General features: G+C 38.2%; 1 protein-coding gene across 1 annotated transcript in view; it reads left to right on the forward strand.

Annotated features, from left to right (window-relative positions):
• The first annotated feature begins 5,000 nt into the window (after positions 1 to 5,000).
• The window catches only part of TDRD1 (tudor domain containing 1), a 36,866-nt gene continuing 23,413 nt past the window's right edge, over positions 5,001 to 18,453 (forward strand). Inside the window, exons 1-9 of the mRNA XM_029245620.1 lie at positions 5,001 to 5,324; positions 7,478 to 7,536; positions 11,931 to 12,075; positions 13,500 to 13,605; positions 14,054 to 14,117; positions 15,272 to 15,376; positions 15,601 to 15,783; positions 16,296 to 16,439; positions 16,988 to 17,156. Of these exons, the coding sequence (XP_029101453.1) occupies positions 5,024 to 5,324; positions 7,478 to 7,536; positions 11,931 to 12,075; positions 13,500 to 13,605; positions 14,054 to 14,117; positions 15,272 to 15,376; positions 15,601 to 15,783; positions 16,296 to 16,439; positions 16,988 to 17,156 (1,276 nt within the window). The 5' untranslated portion in view covers positions 5,001 to 5,023. The remainder of the gene's footprint in view (positions 5,325 to 7,477; positions 7,537 to 11,930; positions 12,076 to 13,499; positions 13,606 to 14,053; positions 14,118 to 15,271; positions 15,377 to 15,600; positions 15,784 to 16,295; positions 16,440 to 16,987; positions 17,157 to 18,453) is intronic.

Here is an 18,453-nt window from a genome sequence, read left to right on the forward strand (position 1 = left end):
TGGGTGAGGCAAGTGAGATAACCTAAATTCTAACCTAAATATTCCACCATAGGTGGAGCTTCTTTTAAGCTTAAATCCTTTTTGTTTGCTGCTTACACTTTACATTGGGTCTAAAACTGATTGTTATCCTTCCTAAAGTCAAATAACTTTATTAATTTTGGGACTTTGGAAGAGTTGAGGTAAGACATGAAGTATTGCTATTAAATTTCAGTAAACCTCATAGCATGGTGTAATTCTCCCTTTAAGATTGCTAGATGAAATTTCAGACAGTGAATTTAACTTTCCCTGTCCAGGTTGTCAGGAAAACAGTGCAATAGTGCATTTTAGATAGTTTTATCATACGAGTATCTTTTTTTTTTTTTTTTTTGTGGTAAGCGGGCCTTTCACTGTTGTGGCCTCTCCCGTTGCGGAGCACAGGCTCCAGACGCGCAGGCTCAGCGGCCATGGCTCACGGGCCCAGCCGCTCTGCGGCATGTGTGATCTTCCCGGACTGGGGCACGAACCCGTGTCCCCTGCATGGGCAGGTGGACTCTCAACTACTGCGCCACCAGGGAAGCCCATACGAGTATCTTTTGAATGCTGCATTGTACCAGATGCGGTGGTAGGCACCGTGGGAAATCAGAGGGTTTTTTGTAAGTTGTTTTAGTAAGACATGGTTCCTGCACTCAAGCAACTTAAAATAATTGTCTATAGGTAACTCTACAGGGTAGTAAGGAGTTAAGGATTGACTGTCAGCCTTATTAATAAGGACAAAGTTAGAAAAGCTGTTTCAGAAGTTAAAGGCTGTGTATTGAGGGTCCCAATGGTGTCTTGAAACAGTGTCTGTACCCTGGTTTTGTGGTTTAAATATTACTGTGATCTTTTATTTGGTTTAAAATTAACCACAGTTTACGAAGAAAAGTTTGAACATGCAATGTGATATTTTAATCTTTAACATGCTTTTTTATATAAAAGTAAATCATCCTAAAATATAATTTGGCAAATGAAAAAGATTGAAAAAGAAAAAGATTTCCTCAACTTACCTACCCCAGAACACTGTTATTTAAAATTTAATGTATCTCACTCATCTCTTTTTACATGGAGTTTTGTTCTTTTTTATTTTGCAGTTATTATACTGAATATACAGTGTTCTTCTGATTTTTCATTTGCCATTCTAACAGACATTTTACAATGTTTTTGAAAACTATGATTTTAAATGGTAGCGTAATATTCTATGTAGTAGAAGCATCACTGTTAACTTTTTTCCTTTTTTTTTCTATTTTAAATGGATATTTATACATGCCGTATTTTTTGATATTTAAGATTATTTCAGTGGGATGATTTCTAGAATAGACTTGTCAGGTGAGTGGCTATGGATATTTTTAAGAGTATATATTATATGTTATATATGTATAATATGCACATATATATTATACAACTATATTATGTATAATACACATGTACATATATAAATCTCCAACTTATTTCTCAGGCAGAAGATATTAATTTATATTCCCTTCAGTAATGAGTGTTTTACCTGCACCTATGCTGTATAGAAAATAATATATAGTTATTTCAATTTGAATTTTTTTGTTACAAATGAGGTTGAATGTTTTCCCCCTTATGTTTATCAATGAATCTTCATCCTCTATGTATCCTTTCATGCCTTCTGCTCATTTTTTTTTTATTGGTATCTGTGTCCATTGGGCTTCAAATAGCAGAAAATCCAAAGGTGTATTTTTCTGATGCCACAGCAAGTCTGTGCCTAGGCAGATCAGGGCTGGAGTCAGGGCTTCTGCCAGGGACACCAGACTCTGCCTTCTCCTCTCCACTGTCCTGAGGGTGTGCTGCTTTCTCATGCTTATTGCTTTCTCATTGCATTGTGGGTGATATATCTTCAGGCCTCAGGTCCGTGTTGCAGGAAGAAAGAAGTGAAAGACCCTGCTAGCCAAATCTGTCCCTGTCCATCAGGAAAGGAGAGAGCTTTCTGAGAAGCTCCACTCAGAACTCTGATTATGGCCAGTATTTAACTCAAGCTGGCAAATCAGAAGTAGAAGGTGATGTTTGGGTCAGTTACCCACAGTGTCTGCTACAGTGTCTGGATGTTTTTACTATTTATCCCACTTTTTAAAAGGTATCAAATTTGTCATCTTTGTGTTAGTACTTATTTTCCGACCTCTTTGCTGTTTTTTGTAAGTTTTTAATTGTTCATTTAATCATGTTTGCTATCATTTCGTTTATGGTATTTTACCACTTTAATAAAACAGGGACTTCCCTGGTGGTCCAGTGGTTAAGGCTCAGAGCTCCCAATGCAAGGGGCACGGGTTTGATCCCTGGTCGGGGAACTAAGATCCCCCAAAATAAATAAAACCCAAACTCCTCATCCTCCAGTGTGGGTGTTGCACACTGATTCTCTGGGAAGCAAAATCTGAGATGGAGCTTTGTGTAGTGTGATGAGTGAACATGGCCCGTTTGGTACTAGTTTCTTTTGGAGTTAGTTGAAGTGGACTTCATAGTCCATTATGTCTCAGTGTTGGAAAAATGAATGTTCTTGGTTGTATTGGTCCCTATTAGATCAAGTTTATTGTGTTAGTAAAATATATATCACTGCTTGTTTTCTATCTGTTGATTATTATGTGTCTAAAGCAGGTGTGTCCTTATTGTGACTGCATTTCTCTTCTAATCAGTTTTTACTTTATACATCTCAAGGCGATGTCATTGTGAGTCAGAGATTTCTGGCCCCTCTCTCTCCTGGGAGGGTTTCTTTTACCAATGTAAAATATCTCTCTTTATCCCAATATTTTCTATCTTGAGTTCTATTTTATCTGCTGTTAATGCTATTAATATTAGCAGCCCAACTTTATTTTGGTTATTTGCATAGCACATATTTTAGTCCTTTTATTTTCAAGCTTACCATGTATTTTGTTTAATGTGTGCCTTTTGTGCACAGTACGTATCTGGATATTTTTCTCCCTGGGTCCATCTCTCTTTTTCTATTTTGAGACTGAATCATTGATATTTAGATTACTTGGGCTTGGGTCTGTCATCTTATTTGATATTTTCTGTTTACCATACTTGAATTTCTTTTCCCTGTTGGATTGTGATTTTAAAGTTATGCTTTGTTTTTGTCCTTGTGGTAGTTGCCCTAATAATTTTTTTTTAATTTTATGTATGTATTTATTTATGGCTGCATTGGGTCCTCGTTGCTGCACGTGGCCTTTCCCTAGTTGCGGAGCACAGGCTCCGGACGCGCAGGCCCAGCGGCCATGGCTCACGGGCCCAGCCACTCCACAGCATGTAGGATCCTCCTGGACCGGGGCATGAAGTGTCCCCTGCATCGGCAGGCGGACTCTCAACCACTGCGCCACCAGGGAAGCGCGGGGGCCACTCTTCATTGCGGTGCATGGGTCTCTCACTGCGGTGGCCTCTCTTGTTGCAGAGCACAGGCTCTAGGCGTGCAGGCTTCAGCAGTTGGGGCACGTGGGCTCTAGAGCACAGGCTCAGTAGATGTGGCACACGGGCTTAGTTGCTCCACGGCATGTGGGATCCTTCCGGACCAGGGATCGAACCCGTGTCCCCTGCATTGGCAGGCAGATTCTCAACCACTGTGCCACCAGGGAAGCCTGCCCTAATAATTTAAATGCATGTTCTTTATATTTCTTGTACAGAGTCTAGCGTTACTCAATATTCACATCGCCACCCAGCATGCCCTGGAAGTTATTTTCCTTTTGTAATTTCACAGTATTTCTGTCTTACTGCATCCTTCATAGTAGTTCTCAATCTGATCCTTCAGTTTAGGTATACCTGAGCATATCTGCTGCAGGTATGCCTTCCCTGACAGCTACAGTATCTCCCGCCACAGCTGCCCATCTGCCGGCCTTCTGTTAGGGATCTTCCCACCTGTAAGTCTGCTTGTGTATTTCTTTTCTTTCTTTCTTTTTGTAAATTTCATTATCTTTTCTGTACTGTCATTGAATTAGGCTGGGCCTGATTTAGAGCAGAGATAGAAGTTTTAGGACACCACGAGGGAGGATTTTTCTGCTCTTTATCTTCTATTTAAAATAAGGTCAAATAATATTTAGCTATTACTCATACCAGTTTCAGCTATCTGTTGCCTTTTTTTTTCCTGAGCAGTTTGGGGAAGATAGGCAGAAGTTTTGTCTTCAGGCTAAAGACAAAGCGATAGGTCACTACTTAAAAATAAGAGTTGTTTGTCTACTTATATTACTTCCTCTGCGCAAACACTTAGTATTTTCAAGGAGTAATAGGGAAACAACAAGCCCACATAATGTCTGATTAGAGGTTTCTCAGAAGCGCTTTGCAACAGTATGTGTACCTTATTTGCAGTGAAGGGCACACACAGATAAGTCCTTAAAAGCAGTAGATACAAGTTACAATTTATGGAAGCCCAGCTGGACATTATGAAACAGAGGACTTGGGGAAAACAGACCAAACCGGAATCAGCTGAGGCAAATTGTGAAGGATGACTAGGAAGGAAAGGGTTGACCAGGTGGATGAGAGAGTGAGGGCATTCTGGGGACCTGGTTCAGCATAGTCAAAGACATAGCAGAGCAACAAGTAGGGGAGGATAGAGGGATTCTGAGAGGCTAGACAGGTAGGGGATGACCTGATCTAAACACTACCCTCTATTGTATTTCACCATTAAGTTGTAGGCTTTAGGTCGGAAATACTTCGTTTAAAACTTGATGGTCCTTTTCTATTCATGTTGTTTCCAGAAGCTTTTTAAAGTAAGGAATGGTGTCGAATCCAGAGATAACTCTTTTGATGTCTCTTGATTTGCCCGTTGTCGAACTCTGTTAAACTTGGAGTTTGTACTTAAAGAATCGTTCTTTTCTTGTGCCTGTAGAACAGGCTTTGACATCATGGTTACAGTTACATCTGCTTTGGAATCATTGATGAGAAAGAGCTGTTACATAAAGAGAAATCACCTGGCCCTGCAGTGCTTCTACTTTTGGAATTAAAAGTTGCCTTTTAAATACATTTCTTCCCTTAGACTTCTGTGAATGTTAAATTGCCGCTTAATATGATGTCAAGAAATAATTTGGAGGCATCTAGCTGTAAAATGACAGAGCCATTTAATTTTGAGAAAAATGAAAGCAAGCTTCCACCGCATGAGTCTTTAAGAAGTACCGGAGGACATCCTAACCATCCTAATTTCAGGTTGAAAAGCCCAGAGAATGGAAATAAAAAGAAAAATTTTTTGCTTTGTGAGCAAACCAAACAGTATCTGGCTAGTCAGGAAGACAAGTCAGTATCTTCAAACTCTAATGGCATCAGTGGAGAAGTGGCTGGATCCAAAGGAGACAGGACGATGCTGCCAACAGGTGAGTAAAACCTGTAGGCTTAATACTACTTGATTCTGATGGTTTCTTCGACTTATCGAAAGTATGTGTTAACTATACACCAGTGTGCTATTAACAGAACAGCCAAATGGCTAACTTACAGGATTTGCATATACATATTAATTTAGAAGGAAAAACCAGATGCCAAGTAGCTACCTTTGGCTACATTAATCACAGAAGGATTCCTGAGGAGAAAGTGTCTACAGACAAGCCTCCCTCCTCCCCACCTGCCCCAATCCAGAGACATACTGGGAATGTAGAAAGCAAACACTCTGGCTTTTTATGGATGTTCTAAAGATTGGCCATATTCTAAAAATACTATGCAGATTTTATGCATGTAATAGCTCACAAAGGTATGTCTAAGACATTAACTTGTTTCATTTGATTTTTTAAATCATTCCTTTAGTCTTAATTCTAAAAATCTGCTTTTTAAGGAGACTGGGGCCTGGTGGAATTAGCCTCTGTGAATGTGTATGAGATGTGATCTTTTAATATTATGGTGATGTAGTTCTCAGAGTATGGCCCTTGGGGCTCTGGAGTCACAACTATTTTCCTAATAATATTAAAACATTATTTGCTCTTTTTCACTGTGCTGACTTTATGCTGGTGGTGCAAAAGCAAAGGTGAGTAGACTGTGGCACCTTGTTAACTTGCCTTTAGCAGAGGTACCAGCTTGGGCTAGTGGTCATTGTTTTTCATTTTCATGCCCTTGCAGTTAAGACAAAACAACCCAGAAGTGTCAGTTTTACTTAAGAATGCCCTTGATAAAGCAGTACAAATTTATTAATAAGTCTTGAGCCTTGTGTACAGGTATTTTTAGTGTTTTGCTTAACAAAATGGAAATTGCTCCTAACTTTTGCTGCTTACTGAAGTATGAAAAGCATGTGTGTGATTGAGTTGTGAGCTGAATGGAAACTTTTTTTCTTGGAACGTCATTTTTAATTGAAAAGAATGACACACTGTGGTCATTCGGGCTTAGATATCTGGCAGTCATTTTCTCAAAAATGGACAAAGTGAGCCTGTCACGTCAAAGAAAACAGCTGACAGTATTTTGTTGCTAATGATAAAGTGCAAGCTTTCAAGCAAAAATGAGAATTTCAGGAAATGTGTATCTGCCACTCTGAGCTTGACAGCTTCCCAATACTTAAAAGACTTTTCTGGTGAGATGCATGGTGATATTAACACATAAGGTTTTTCGGTACTGTCTTATGAAATGTGTCAACATTTGGAAGATCTGCATAACTCAGGAGTTTCTCAATATTTTCCTGAAGACCAATGCATGATGCTCTGTAGTCCTGCATGGGTAAAAATCCATTTAAAGTGCAAGATAAATCAATGGATTCTAATATAACAGTATGAAAAGTGTATTGATAACGGTTTTAGATTCCACATTGCAGCTGACCCTTAAACTACCACTTGAGTTTTGGTGTGAATTAAAGGAGAATATCCACAGTTACCTGAGAAGGCCATAAAATACAACTCCTATTTGCAGCCATGTATGTGTGTGAGGCCAGATTTACTTCACAGTTAAGGCAACATATCATAACAAATTGGATTCAAAAGCAGATATGAGAATCCAACTATCATTGGTTAAGCCAAACATTAAAGAGATGTGCAAAAATGTCAAACAGTGCCACTCTTCACACAATGTTTTCTTTTTTGCTTTGGAAAATAGTTTTTAAAAAACCATGTCAACATGTAATGCATTTATTTTTTTTAAGTAAATATATTTAAATGTTTAGTTTTAATTTCAACTACTAGTATTTGAAATTTCTAATACTTAGTTTTAATTTCTAATAATGCTAAATATTGATAGTTACAAGCTATGTAAACAAAAGCTCTTTGAGGTCCTCAGTAATTTCTAAGGGTATAGAGTCTGGAGTTCAAAAAGCTTGGTAACTTGTTGCCTTCGTGAATGGAGAAAAGTTAACAGTGAGGTATATAGTAGTCAAGGAAATTTCAAACAAATCCTTTTTTTTTCATTAGGAAAAGTAGGATGTTACTTATTTATAGTGTAGCTTTAAGGTTATTATGGTATAGCTTTATTATCTGAATGTTACCTAATTATGTTACTGTACATTTTCAGGAATAAAGTAATATTTGACTTTTATTAGGCATTATGTTTTATATCCCAGGTAACTCTGTGTCACCATTAAATGTTGGAAATAATTCACCACCCAAAGAAGTAAATAGTGTAAGTTATTTATTTTTTTTCTATTTTGTGTTTTTGGATAAAAAATTCTAAACATGTTTTTTATATTGTGTTAATGAAGAATTACTCAATTTGCAGGTATTGTTCAAGGTCAGACTGTCTTATCTCTAGCCTAGTATCTTTTTAAAAATAAAATTCAACTTTTTCTATTTAGGTAATTATAGATTGACCTACAGTTGGAAGAAATCATAGAGATTCTTTGTAGCTTTTACCCAGTTGTTTCCTGTGGTAATAAGCTGAAGAGCTATAGTGTAATATTACAGTCAGGCTATTGACATAATACAGACAAGATACAGAACATTTCCATCACTCGAAGGATCCCTTCTGCACCTTTTTATGGTCACATCCACTTCCCTCCTGCCCCTACCCCCTTCTTAACCCCTGGCAACCATTAATCTAATCCATATTTCCAAAATGTTGTCATTTCAAGGATGTTATATAAATGAAATCATAGAGTATGTACCTTTTGGGGTTGGATTTTTTTCATTCAGCGTAATTCTCTGGAGATTCACCTAGATTGCTCTATGTATCAATAGTTCAATGCTTTTTATTGCTGAGTAGTATTCTGTGGCTTATTTAAACATTCTCCCATTGAAATACATCTGGATTGTTCCCAGTTTCTGGCTATTATAACCAAAACTGCTGTAAACATTCATGTGTAAGGTTTTATGTGAACATGAGTTTTTAATTTTTGTTTTTGCTCTAGGATAAATGCCCAGGAGTGCATTTTTGGGTCATATAGTAGTTGCATATTTAGTTTTTTAAGAAGCTGCCAAAGTGTTTTCCAGAGTGGCTATACCATTTTATATTCCCATTGAGAATGTATGAGTGATCCAGATTCTCTGCACCCAGCATCCTCACCAGCATTTGGTGGTGTTAGTATTTTTAGTTTCCCTTTTGTCACATTTGTGTAGTGATAGCTCATTGTGGTTTTGTTTGACTAATGGCTAATGATAAACATCTTTTCACGTGCTTATTTGCCATCTGTGTATCCTTTTTGGTGAGATGTTCTCCATGTCTTTGTCCATTTTCTAATTTGGATTGTTTATTTTTTTACTGCCAAGTTTTGCAAGTTCTTTATATATTACAGATTCTAGTGCTTTGTCAAATATGTGATTTACAAATATTTTCTCCCAGTTTCCAGCTTGTCTTTTTATTCTCTTAACAAGATGTTTAGCAGAGCAAAAGTTTTTAGCTAGGTCCTGGTCAATTTTTCCTTTTATGGATTATACTTTTGGTGTCAAGTCTAAGAACTTTTTGCTGCTATAGATGCAGAAAGTTTTGGGGTTTTTTTCCCCCCAAAGTTTGTAGTTTTATATTTAAATTTGTGGTCCATTTTGAGTTAATTATAAGTTGTGAGACTTAGGTTGAGGTTAATTTTTTTTTGGCTAGGGATGTCCAATTGCTGCAGCACCATTTGTTGAAAATGTTATCTTTCCTCCACTGAATTGCTTTTGCACTTTTGTCGGAAATTAGCTGGGCTAATTTGTGTGGGTCTATTCTGGATTCTCTTTTCTTTTCCACTGATCTATGGGTCTTTCCCTCCACCAGTACCACACAGTACTGGAGCTATGATGGTCAAGTCTTGAAGTTGGGTACAGTGATGCCTCCCACTTTCCGTTTCTTTTTTCAAAATCATTTAATCTAGTTTCCTTCCTTTCCAGTATACATTTTAGAACAATCTTGTTTGTATCTACAAAAAATCTTAATGGAATTTTGATAGGAATTGTATTAAGCCTGTATATCAATTTGAAAATTGTTGACATCTTTGCTGTGGTGAATCTTCCAGTTAACACAATCTGTCTCCCAATTTATTTAGATATTCTTTTATTTCTTTCACTTTGTGGTTTGCAGCTTACCAGCTGTGCACGTTTTGTTAGATTTACACCTAAGTATTGTTTTTTGAGTGATTGTAAATGCTGTTATATATTTTATTTCATGTGTCCTCACGTTCATTGCTAATATATAAAAATATGGTTGATTTCACATGTTTACCTTGCATCCTGTGACCTTCCAGGAGTCACTTATTCTAGGAATTTTTTTGTAGACTGCTTGCAATTTTCTACATAGACAATTATATCATCTGCCAATAAAAGACAATTTTATTTCTTCCTTTTTAAAATATATGGTTTTAATTTCCTTTTCTTGCTTTATTGCACTGACTAGAACTTCTAGCATTATGTTAAGAGTGGTGACAGTGGACATATTTGTTTCCAAACCTAGGGGGAAAGCACTGAGTCTTTTCACTGTTGAGTATAATGTTAGCTATAGAATTTTTGCAGACGATCTTTATCAAGTTGATGAAGTTTTCTCTTCCTACTTTTCTGAGAGTTTATATCATGAATAGGTATTGAAATTTTGAAGATGCTTTTTCTTCATCCATTGATATTGTTGTGATTTTTTTCCTCCTTTAGCCTGTTAGTTTGGTGGATTGCATTGATATATATTTTTTTAATTTAACCAGTCTTGCATCCCTGGAATAAGCCCCAGTTGGTCATGGTGTATAATTATTTTTTATATGTTGCTGAATTATATCTGATATTGTTTCGATGAGGATTTTTTACATCCGTTTTCATGAGAGAGCTTGGTCTGTGATTTTCTCTTTTTTATTGTCTTTGTATAGTTTGGGTATCAAGGTAATATTAGTTTTCTGGAATAGAGATTGTATAGAGTTGGTGTTAAATAATTCTTCTTTAAACATTTGGTAGTATTCTCCGGTGGTAAAAACCATATGGGCTTGGGGATTTATGTTTGGGGGAGTTTTAAAATTATGATTCAGTTTCCTTAATATTTATAAGGCTATTCAAATTATCTATTTCATATTGTGATAATTTGTGATTTTTCAGGAATTGGTCCATTTTGCTTACATTGTGAAGTCTACATAGAGTTGTTCGAAGTATTCCATTATCATTTTTATATCTTCATGGTCTGTAGTAATATATCCCTTATTTCATTCCTGATATCGGTAATTTCTGCCTCTGATTTCTTCATTGTTAGTCTTGCTAGAGATTTATCAATTTTGTTCATCTTTTCAAAGGACCAGGTCTTGTTTCACTGATTTTTTTCCTCCAAGTTTTTATTTTTAATTACATTGATTTCTGCTTTTATCTTTATCGTTTCCTTCCTCTGCTTGCTTTGGGCACATTTTGTTCTTATTGTTTAGGTTCTTGAGATGAGAACTTACATTATTAATTTGAGACTTTACCTCTTTTCTAGTATGTGACTTTAGAGCTATAAATTTCTGTCTTGGCGATACTTCGTGTCCCACAAATTTGATATGTTGTAATTTTATTTTCTTTTAGTTCAGTGTATTTTTAAAACATTTCCCTGAGACATCCTCTTTGACTCATGCATTATTTAGAAGTGTATTGTCTAGTTTCCAAATGTTTGGAGATTATCTGTTCTCATTCTGTTACTGATTTCTAGTGTAAGTCCATTGTGGTTGAATAACACCGTCTGTATGATTTAAATTCTTTTAAATTGGTTGAAGTTTGTTCTATGGCCCAGGATGTTCTTGGCTGGACAAGGGTGGGAGTTCAGCTTCCCAGCATCCTTACTGCTCCCCCCCCCCCCATATCCTCTCTACTTAACACGAGGTGGAGGGAGGATTGGAGGTGGAAGGGTTTGGAGACACTCCACTCATTACTATTGAATGGTGGTGGAAAATCCTGACTGTCCACTAGGTTTCCTCTTAACACCACCCCAATGGTACTGGTAGTTGGGGGGCATGGGGGACACTCTTTACTGCCAGGCAGAAGTCCATGCTCCCCATGCAGTCTCCACAGGGAGACCCCACGAGGATGAAGTGCTGGCTCCCTACTCTGTTGGCCTTCTCTGATATCACCCAAGTGGGAGAGAGGGGCACCTCACTGTAGCCTGGTGAAGGTGGAGGTCTAGGCTCCCCAGTCTACCTTTGCTGGTGGGATGGGGCCACAGTTTTTTCTGCGGCAACTGTCTGGAGTAGAGCAGTTACTGATAAAGTTTTTCTGTCTGGCTGGGCCGTACCTTTCCTGGTCTTTTGGCTAGAGAGAGCAAGCGAGCAGGCTTTTTGTTCGGGCTTTTATCGTCTGTGCCTTTGGGTGTTTCTGACTTCTCCAGCACCGCATCTGGGATATATGAGGGAGAATAAAAACTCTGGGGACTCACTGCCATGTCCTTCTCTGGGTGCCAAGTTCCTAGCCTGTCTGCTGCCTTCCTTCAGTGTCACTGTATATTTATTTTATATATAAGTCCAAGGTTTTTAGTTGTACTTAATGGTAGGAGTAAGGGAAAGTACATCTATCTTGTCTTCTCGGCAGAGGAAATCCCAAATCTAATATTTAACAAACAAAACATTATTACCAAGTTTTAATACTGCTATTCTCTTTTCTTAATAGAAGACTAGCAATAATGTGTCTCCTGCAAAATCAAAAAAAGTACACAAGTTGGTTGAGAGTTCCTTGTCCATAAATGATCCAGCACTCTTCAGCTCATTAGGACCTCCTCTTCAGTCGACAACTTGCCATTCCTGCGGTCTGTTTGGTAAGCATATTGCTCTCAGATGCCTGTTGGATTATTCCTTTACACATTTGAAAAATATTATGTAAAACATTAAATATAAACAGAAGAGTATATATAAATCATATACCCATTTCCCAGCTTCAACAGCTGCCAACATCCTACCATTCTTGTTCATCCATGCTTTTTTTTTTTTTTTTTGCAGTACACGGGCCTCTCACTGTTGTGGCCTCTCCCGTTGCGGAGCACAGGCTCCGGATGCGCAGGCTCAGCAGCCATGGCTCACGGGCCTAGCTGCTCCGCAGCATGTGGGATCTTCCTGGACCAGGGCACGAGCCCGTGTCCCCTGCATCGGCAGGCGGACTCTCAACCACTGAGCCACCAGGGAAGCCCCATGCTTCTTTACTTGATAATTTTTTATACTTTTTTTGAGATAAAACATACTTGCACTGAAAGGCACAAACTCATAGCCCAATCAAGATGAAGAATACTTCCATCTTCTCAGAATGTTCCCTCATGTCCCTTCCCAGTCACTATACCCCCCAGAGGCAACCACTGTTGTTGTTTCACCATAAATTAATTTTACCAGTTACAGAATTTCTTGTAAATGGAATCATACAATATAGACTCTGTGGGAAGCTTTTCCTGTTCAGAAAATATTTCTGAGTTTAATCCATGTTTTTGCATGTACATTAATTTTTTTGTTCGTTGCTGAGTAGCATTTCATTACATGATATCACAATGTGTATATCTGTTCTGTTGGACATTTCGCTTGTGTCCAGCTTTTGGCTATTATGAATAGAGCTCTCTACACATTTTTGCATAAGTCTTTGTGTGGACGTATGTTCTCGTTTCTTTTGGGTACAAACCTAGGGGTAGGATTGCTGAGTCAAAAGGTAAGTGTATGCTTAACTTTATAAGAAAAAGCCAAACCGTTTTCTAAAGTAGTTGTCCCATTTTGTATTCCCACTGGGAGTGAGTTCTGGTTGCTCCACATCTTTGTCAACATTTGGTGTTTTCAGTCCTTTTAATTTTAGCCCTTCTCATGGATGTGTAGTGGTATCTCCCTGTGGTTTTTTTGTTTTGTTTTTTGTTTTTTGCGGTACGCGGGCCTCTCACTGTTGTGGCCTCTCCCGTTGCGGAGCACAGGCTCCGGATGTGCAGGCTCAGCGGCCATGGCTCACGGGCCCAGCCGCTCCACGGCATGTGGGATCCTCCCGGACCGGGGCATGAACCCATGTCCCCTGCAGTGGCAGGTGGACTCTCAACCACTGCGCCACCAGGGAAGCCCTATAAATTCAGTTTTAACACCTAATCATAAACAGCATAATCCTCTTCACATATTCTCCTTGATACGATTAATAGAATGACGTCTTTGAAACGGTCTTGTTCCTGCCAACAAATATTTGCAATAAAACACTGGTGGTGTCATGGGCTGTGTTCTGTAGGGCCGCTGAGGTGCTCACAGTGCAAGCAGACGTACTACTGCTCTGTTGCATGCCAGAGAAGGGACTGGGCAGCCCACAGCATCGTGTGCAAACCTGTTCAGCAGAAGTAAGTGTGATTTTTTTTTTTTTGGTAGTATAAGGATCAAATCAGGTAAGCAGGCCATAACTATGTAAAAGTTGCTGCTTTTTACTTTTTTATTTAAGTATAACATAAAGTATACAAATCTGAAGTGAACAGCACTACAATTTTTGATCCCCAAAACTCTGTTTTAAGTAATGTAGGTATTTTCTCCATTTTGCAGATAGGGAAACTGAGGCTTGGAGATTGTGGCTATCTCCCTTTCATTAGGTGGCTTTTGGAAGAAGCACACCTGTGCACAGGGCAGACCCTTGCATAGCCGGCATGGGGTTGTTTTACTTTGTTACTACTGTGATTCTTTCTGGAAGAAGCTGTTTTGCTCTTTGTGGATTTTGTTGAGAATTTAACATTATTGTGGCCCTTACTTTTAATTGGTTCTGTGCTGTAAGCATTATAATTGGTTGCTTTATTTCAGTTTCCACAAACTTGAAGATAATAAATCACCTTTTGAAACAAAGAACATGGAAGTGAAAAAAGAGGTATGATATACTTACTTTCTCTTTGCCTTTAGAGTGAATTTTTAATGACTCCCTTTATTTTGAAATAAGAGGACCTAAGCTAAATAAAATATTTATGACTTATTTCTCCATTTCACCAGTGTTTGTTTATTCCTGTTGAATAAATCTGTACACCCTAGTGATAGATTTGGTGAGCGTTGGGGGTCTATGAGAACTGCTTATGCCCAGCTTTTTCCGAAAAGGACTTGAGATGGCCGCGTCTCGCTGTAGGTGGACTACTGAGAAAGTTGTCTCTTTGTAGCCCCTGCGTGCACATGCTCTCTAGCTTTGTGTACTGGATTCTAATAGGGCCCTGTTATCTAAGGAGCACTTTTTCCTGTTAATACCTTTCTTCCATGTAGATAACTGTATGGGGTAAATCATTTGCAATCTGGAAAGTATCAGTGATGTCCAACTCATATTTTATAGGTAAATTTTAGCTTTCTCTAGCTGGTCCTAGCTTCTACTTTAAAAAAAAAAATCCATTCCTATAAAAATGTTAACAAGTGAAAACTTAAAACACTACCCTCCCCACCCCCTTTTTTAAAAAATAAACTCAACATTGCCATCACCATCATGGCCTGATTCTTGGGTGATCCCAGTGCTATGCACACTGCCTATGGACGGTACGTTTTAGTGACTCTAGAAGACGTATGTTATTTCTCTATACCCTCATTCAAACCTGGGAGTCAGGCTGTTTTGACCTCGGTTCTAGCAGATAGTGGCCATGGTATCATTTATTTTATTTTATGTTATTTTTAATTTATTTATTTTTGACTGCATTGGCTTTTCGTTGCTACACGTGGGCTTTCTCTAGTTGCAGCGATTGTGGGCTACTCTTGGTTGCGGTGCACGGGCTTCTCATTGCAGTGGCTTCTCTTGTTGCAGAGCATGGGCTCTAGATGCACGGGCTCAGTACTTGTGGCTTACAGGCTCTAGAGCGCAGTCTCAGTAGTTGTGGCCCACAGGCTTAGTTGCTCTGCAGCAGGTGGGATCTTCCCAGACCAGGGATCAAACCTGTGTCCCCTGCATTGGCAGGTGGATTCTTAACCACTGTGCCACCAGGGAAGTCCGGCCATGGTATCATTTAAACATGTGCTTGTAAGTAACTCACTTAATGTGTTTTTTCAAACCAGAGTGACTGTCCTCTTGGAGTTACTAAAGAAATAGCCATTTGTGCTGATAAAATAATGTTTTCTGATTTGAGAAGCCTACAACTCAGGAAAAGCATGGAAATAAAGGTATTTGTTGTTTAATTTCCATAGACAGAGATCCAAAGAACTGTAGATTTTTATTTCCTTGTTTCCTGTGTTTGAGTTTATAAGACAGCTCCAAAATACAACTGAAATTGATAAAGATTGCAAAAACTTGTCTACAGTACTTTTTGTATCTTGTTATAAAGCTTTACAAAATTAACATTTGCTTTGTTCTCAGTGAGTTACTGCAACTTTTTTGTCTTTGAAAGGGTATAGTTACTGAATTCAAACACCCAGGTGACTTTTATGTGCAGTTACATTCTTCAGAAGTTTTAGAATACATGAACCAACTGTCTGCGAGCTTAAAGGAAACATATGCAAATAAGGCACATGAAGAAGATTATATTCCTGTAAAGGGGGAAGTTTGTGTTGCCAAGTACACTGTCGATCAGGTAACCCCTAATGAAATATTTAACAAGATATTTTAATTTACTTTGGTCCTATCAGCTTGACACCAGAGCTTTTAATGATGCATTAGATGGCTTGAGGTGAGACTCTGGTCACACTGCTGTTTCTCTTCCTCAGTCAGGAGTCCACGTCTGTTTGCTTACTTCCTCCCTGCCTGAGGCCACTCCAGCTCTGCATGTAGGCTCCTCAGTTGCTGGGTACAGAGTGATTGCTAGTCCGAGAGCTTGTGTTTATTTGTGTAGCTGAGGCATTAGTGTGTCACAGAGTCCGCTGGGCTAGAATAGCCTGGGAATTGTTGTGTATATTAAAGCATCTAAAATGGACAGATTTGGGGATTTCTGAGCCAGATTCTTAGGAAATTAAGGTAACTTGTTAATAGAGTATCTCAGAACAGAACAGTAACTTTTCCTTTGCATGTTCTGTAGATTGAGAGTTTTTAAACCTAAGACTGTGAAATGCTGTTTAGAAGCAGAATACCGTTATATTTCACTTTCAGACCTGGAACAGAGTAATAATACAAGATGTTGATGTGCTGCAGAAGAAGGCACAAGTCTTATATATTGATTATGGAAATGAAGAAATAATTCCGGTAAACAGAATTCACCAACTAAACAGAAAAATTGACTTGTTTCCTCCTTGTGTAAGTCTCTTTTACTTTTTGAATTCCTAATAGCATCCCAAAGGAGCTGTTTTTGATGGACATAATATTTGCGTGTTTGTTGCCATGGTTATTATGAGAAAGGACCTATTGGTGTATCTTTTACTATGTAGAGAAACAATCATGGACTTTCTTGGCTCCATTTTATTAGGCATTACTTAGTTAAGTACTGCCTCAGGTAGGAAACTTAGCATTTTTAGGGACATCTTATCAATCTGCTCTTTAAAAACAATCATTTTTATATTTATTACATTATTTGGAAGCAACTTGAATTTATGTGTAATTGAAGGATAATAACCATCCTTTGATTGATTTCTCAAGCTTAAAGTCCCAAAAGGAAAAGCATTGTGGATAGAATATCAAGAGAGACAAATAATTATTCATAAAATTGTTTATCAGATTAGTACTTGAAGATTTTTGATGAATATTCAGCATGAAATACATTGTCTTTAAAAAAATCTTTGCATAATTAATTAGAAAAAAGTCACTTTCAAATACTAATTTTTAGTAACTTGTGTAAAATCTTTCAGGCCATAAAATGCTTTGTAGCCAATGTTATCCCAGTAGAGGGGAATTGGAGCAATGATTGTATGAAAACTATTAAATCACTGTTAATGCAGCAGTACTGCTCTCTAAAGATTGTGGACATCTCAAAAGAAGTGATTTCCTTTGCTGTGGATGTTATGCTGACAAGTTCAGGTAAGATCTGAATCTTTCTTTTTTTTTTTTTTTTAATTTTATTTATTTATTTATGACTGTGTTGGTCTTCGTTTCTGTGCGCGGGCTTTCTCTAGTTGTGGTGAGTGGGGGCCACTCTTCATCGCTGTGTGCGGGCCTCTCACTGTCGCGGCCTCTCTTGTTGCAGAGCACAGGCTCCAGACCTGCAGGCTCAGTAATTGTGGCTCGCGGGCCCCATTGCTCCGCGGCATGTGGGATCCTCCCAGACCAGGGCTCGAACCCGTGTCCCCTGCGTTGGCAGGCAGATTCTCAGCCACTGCGCCACCAGGGAAGCCCTGAATCTTTCTTTTTAAATGGAGCACTTAATATGTTATTTAGTGCCCACCTGTTACTCAGAGAAGAAATAGAAACATGAAGTGAGACCAAGTAAGCCCCACTCTGGAGTCATTCAGATTGTGACGGGAAATATGGCCTTGGCTCTGCTCTTGCAGTTGGCAGTTTATCAAAGACAAGGCACAAGTTTATAGAATTTGGTACATTAAAAGGCTAGATCTAGACTTATTGTGGGAAAACTCTAGTATCTTTTTAATACAGCCATTATAATATCCCTGATTTCTACTCATTTACTGGGAAAATTCAGGAATTTTTCTGTGAATTTGTCCATCCTTACCATCAGTGCTTTTTCTTTGAACAACCTTCACAGAACTGTATTTGGTTAGCATTAAGCCCATAAGCACATAGTATTTAAGTTGTGGAAATGGAAGCAGTTTGGAATCCTGTTCTTCCTTTATGGCTTTGTACATATTTAAAAAGTGACTTCTGACAGTGTGCTTATAATTGCCTCTTGGTTTCCAAGGTATTATTACTCTTCTATTGCTTGAGACCCATCATTGGTTGATTACTTGGTAGAAAATTCAGTTAATCCTGTTGTGAAATTGAGTATAAAATCTCTGTGTTTTGTTTCTTTGCTATGTATGTTCCATGTTGTGACTTGAGCTTTTGGATACTGTTTGAGGGAACTTGAAGTTTATGTGGCTGCTGGTTGACACTTGATTCAGCCATACTTTATGTCTGAGATGAAGTAGTCTTATGTCTTAAATTTATTTTTTCTTATAAATGGTGGTCATTCATAGCATGCCAGTGAGGTGGTAACTAAATCTTCCATGTTATTCGTAATTTTTAAGTGAAATATTTTTATTAAATTTTTTGTTAAGCGATGATGGGGATTTTGACTCAGTTTTTTCTAATAAATTTATTTTTATTTATTTTTGGCTGCATTGGGTCTTTGTTGCTGCAGGTGGGCTTCCTCTAGTTGCAG

The sequence above is a fragment of the Monodon monoceros genome, unplaced genomic scaffold, assembly GCF_005190385.1.
Source record: "Monodon monoceros isolate NGI ecotype Baffin Bay Population unplaced genomic scaffold, NGI_Narwhal_1 Super_Scaffold_4, whole genome shotgun sequence".
Taxonomy (NCBI): domain Eukaryota; kingdom Metazoa; phylum Chordata; class Mammalia; order Artiodactyla; family Monodontidae; genus Monodon; species Monodon monoceros.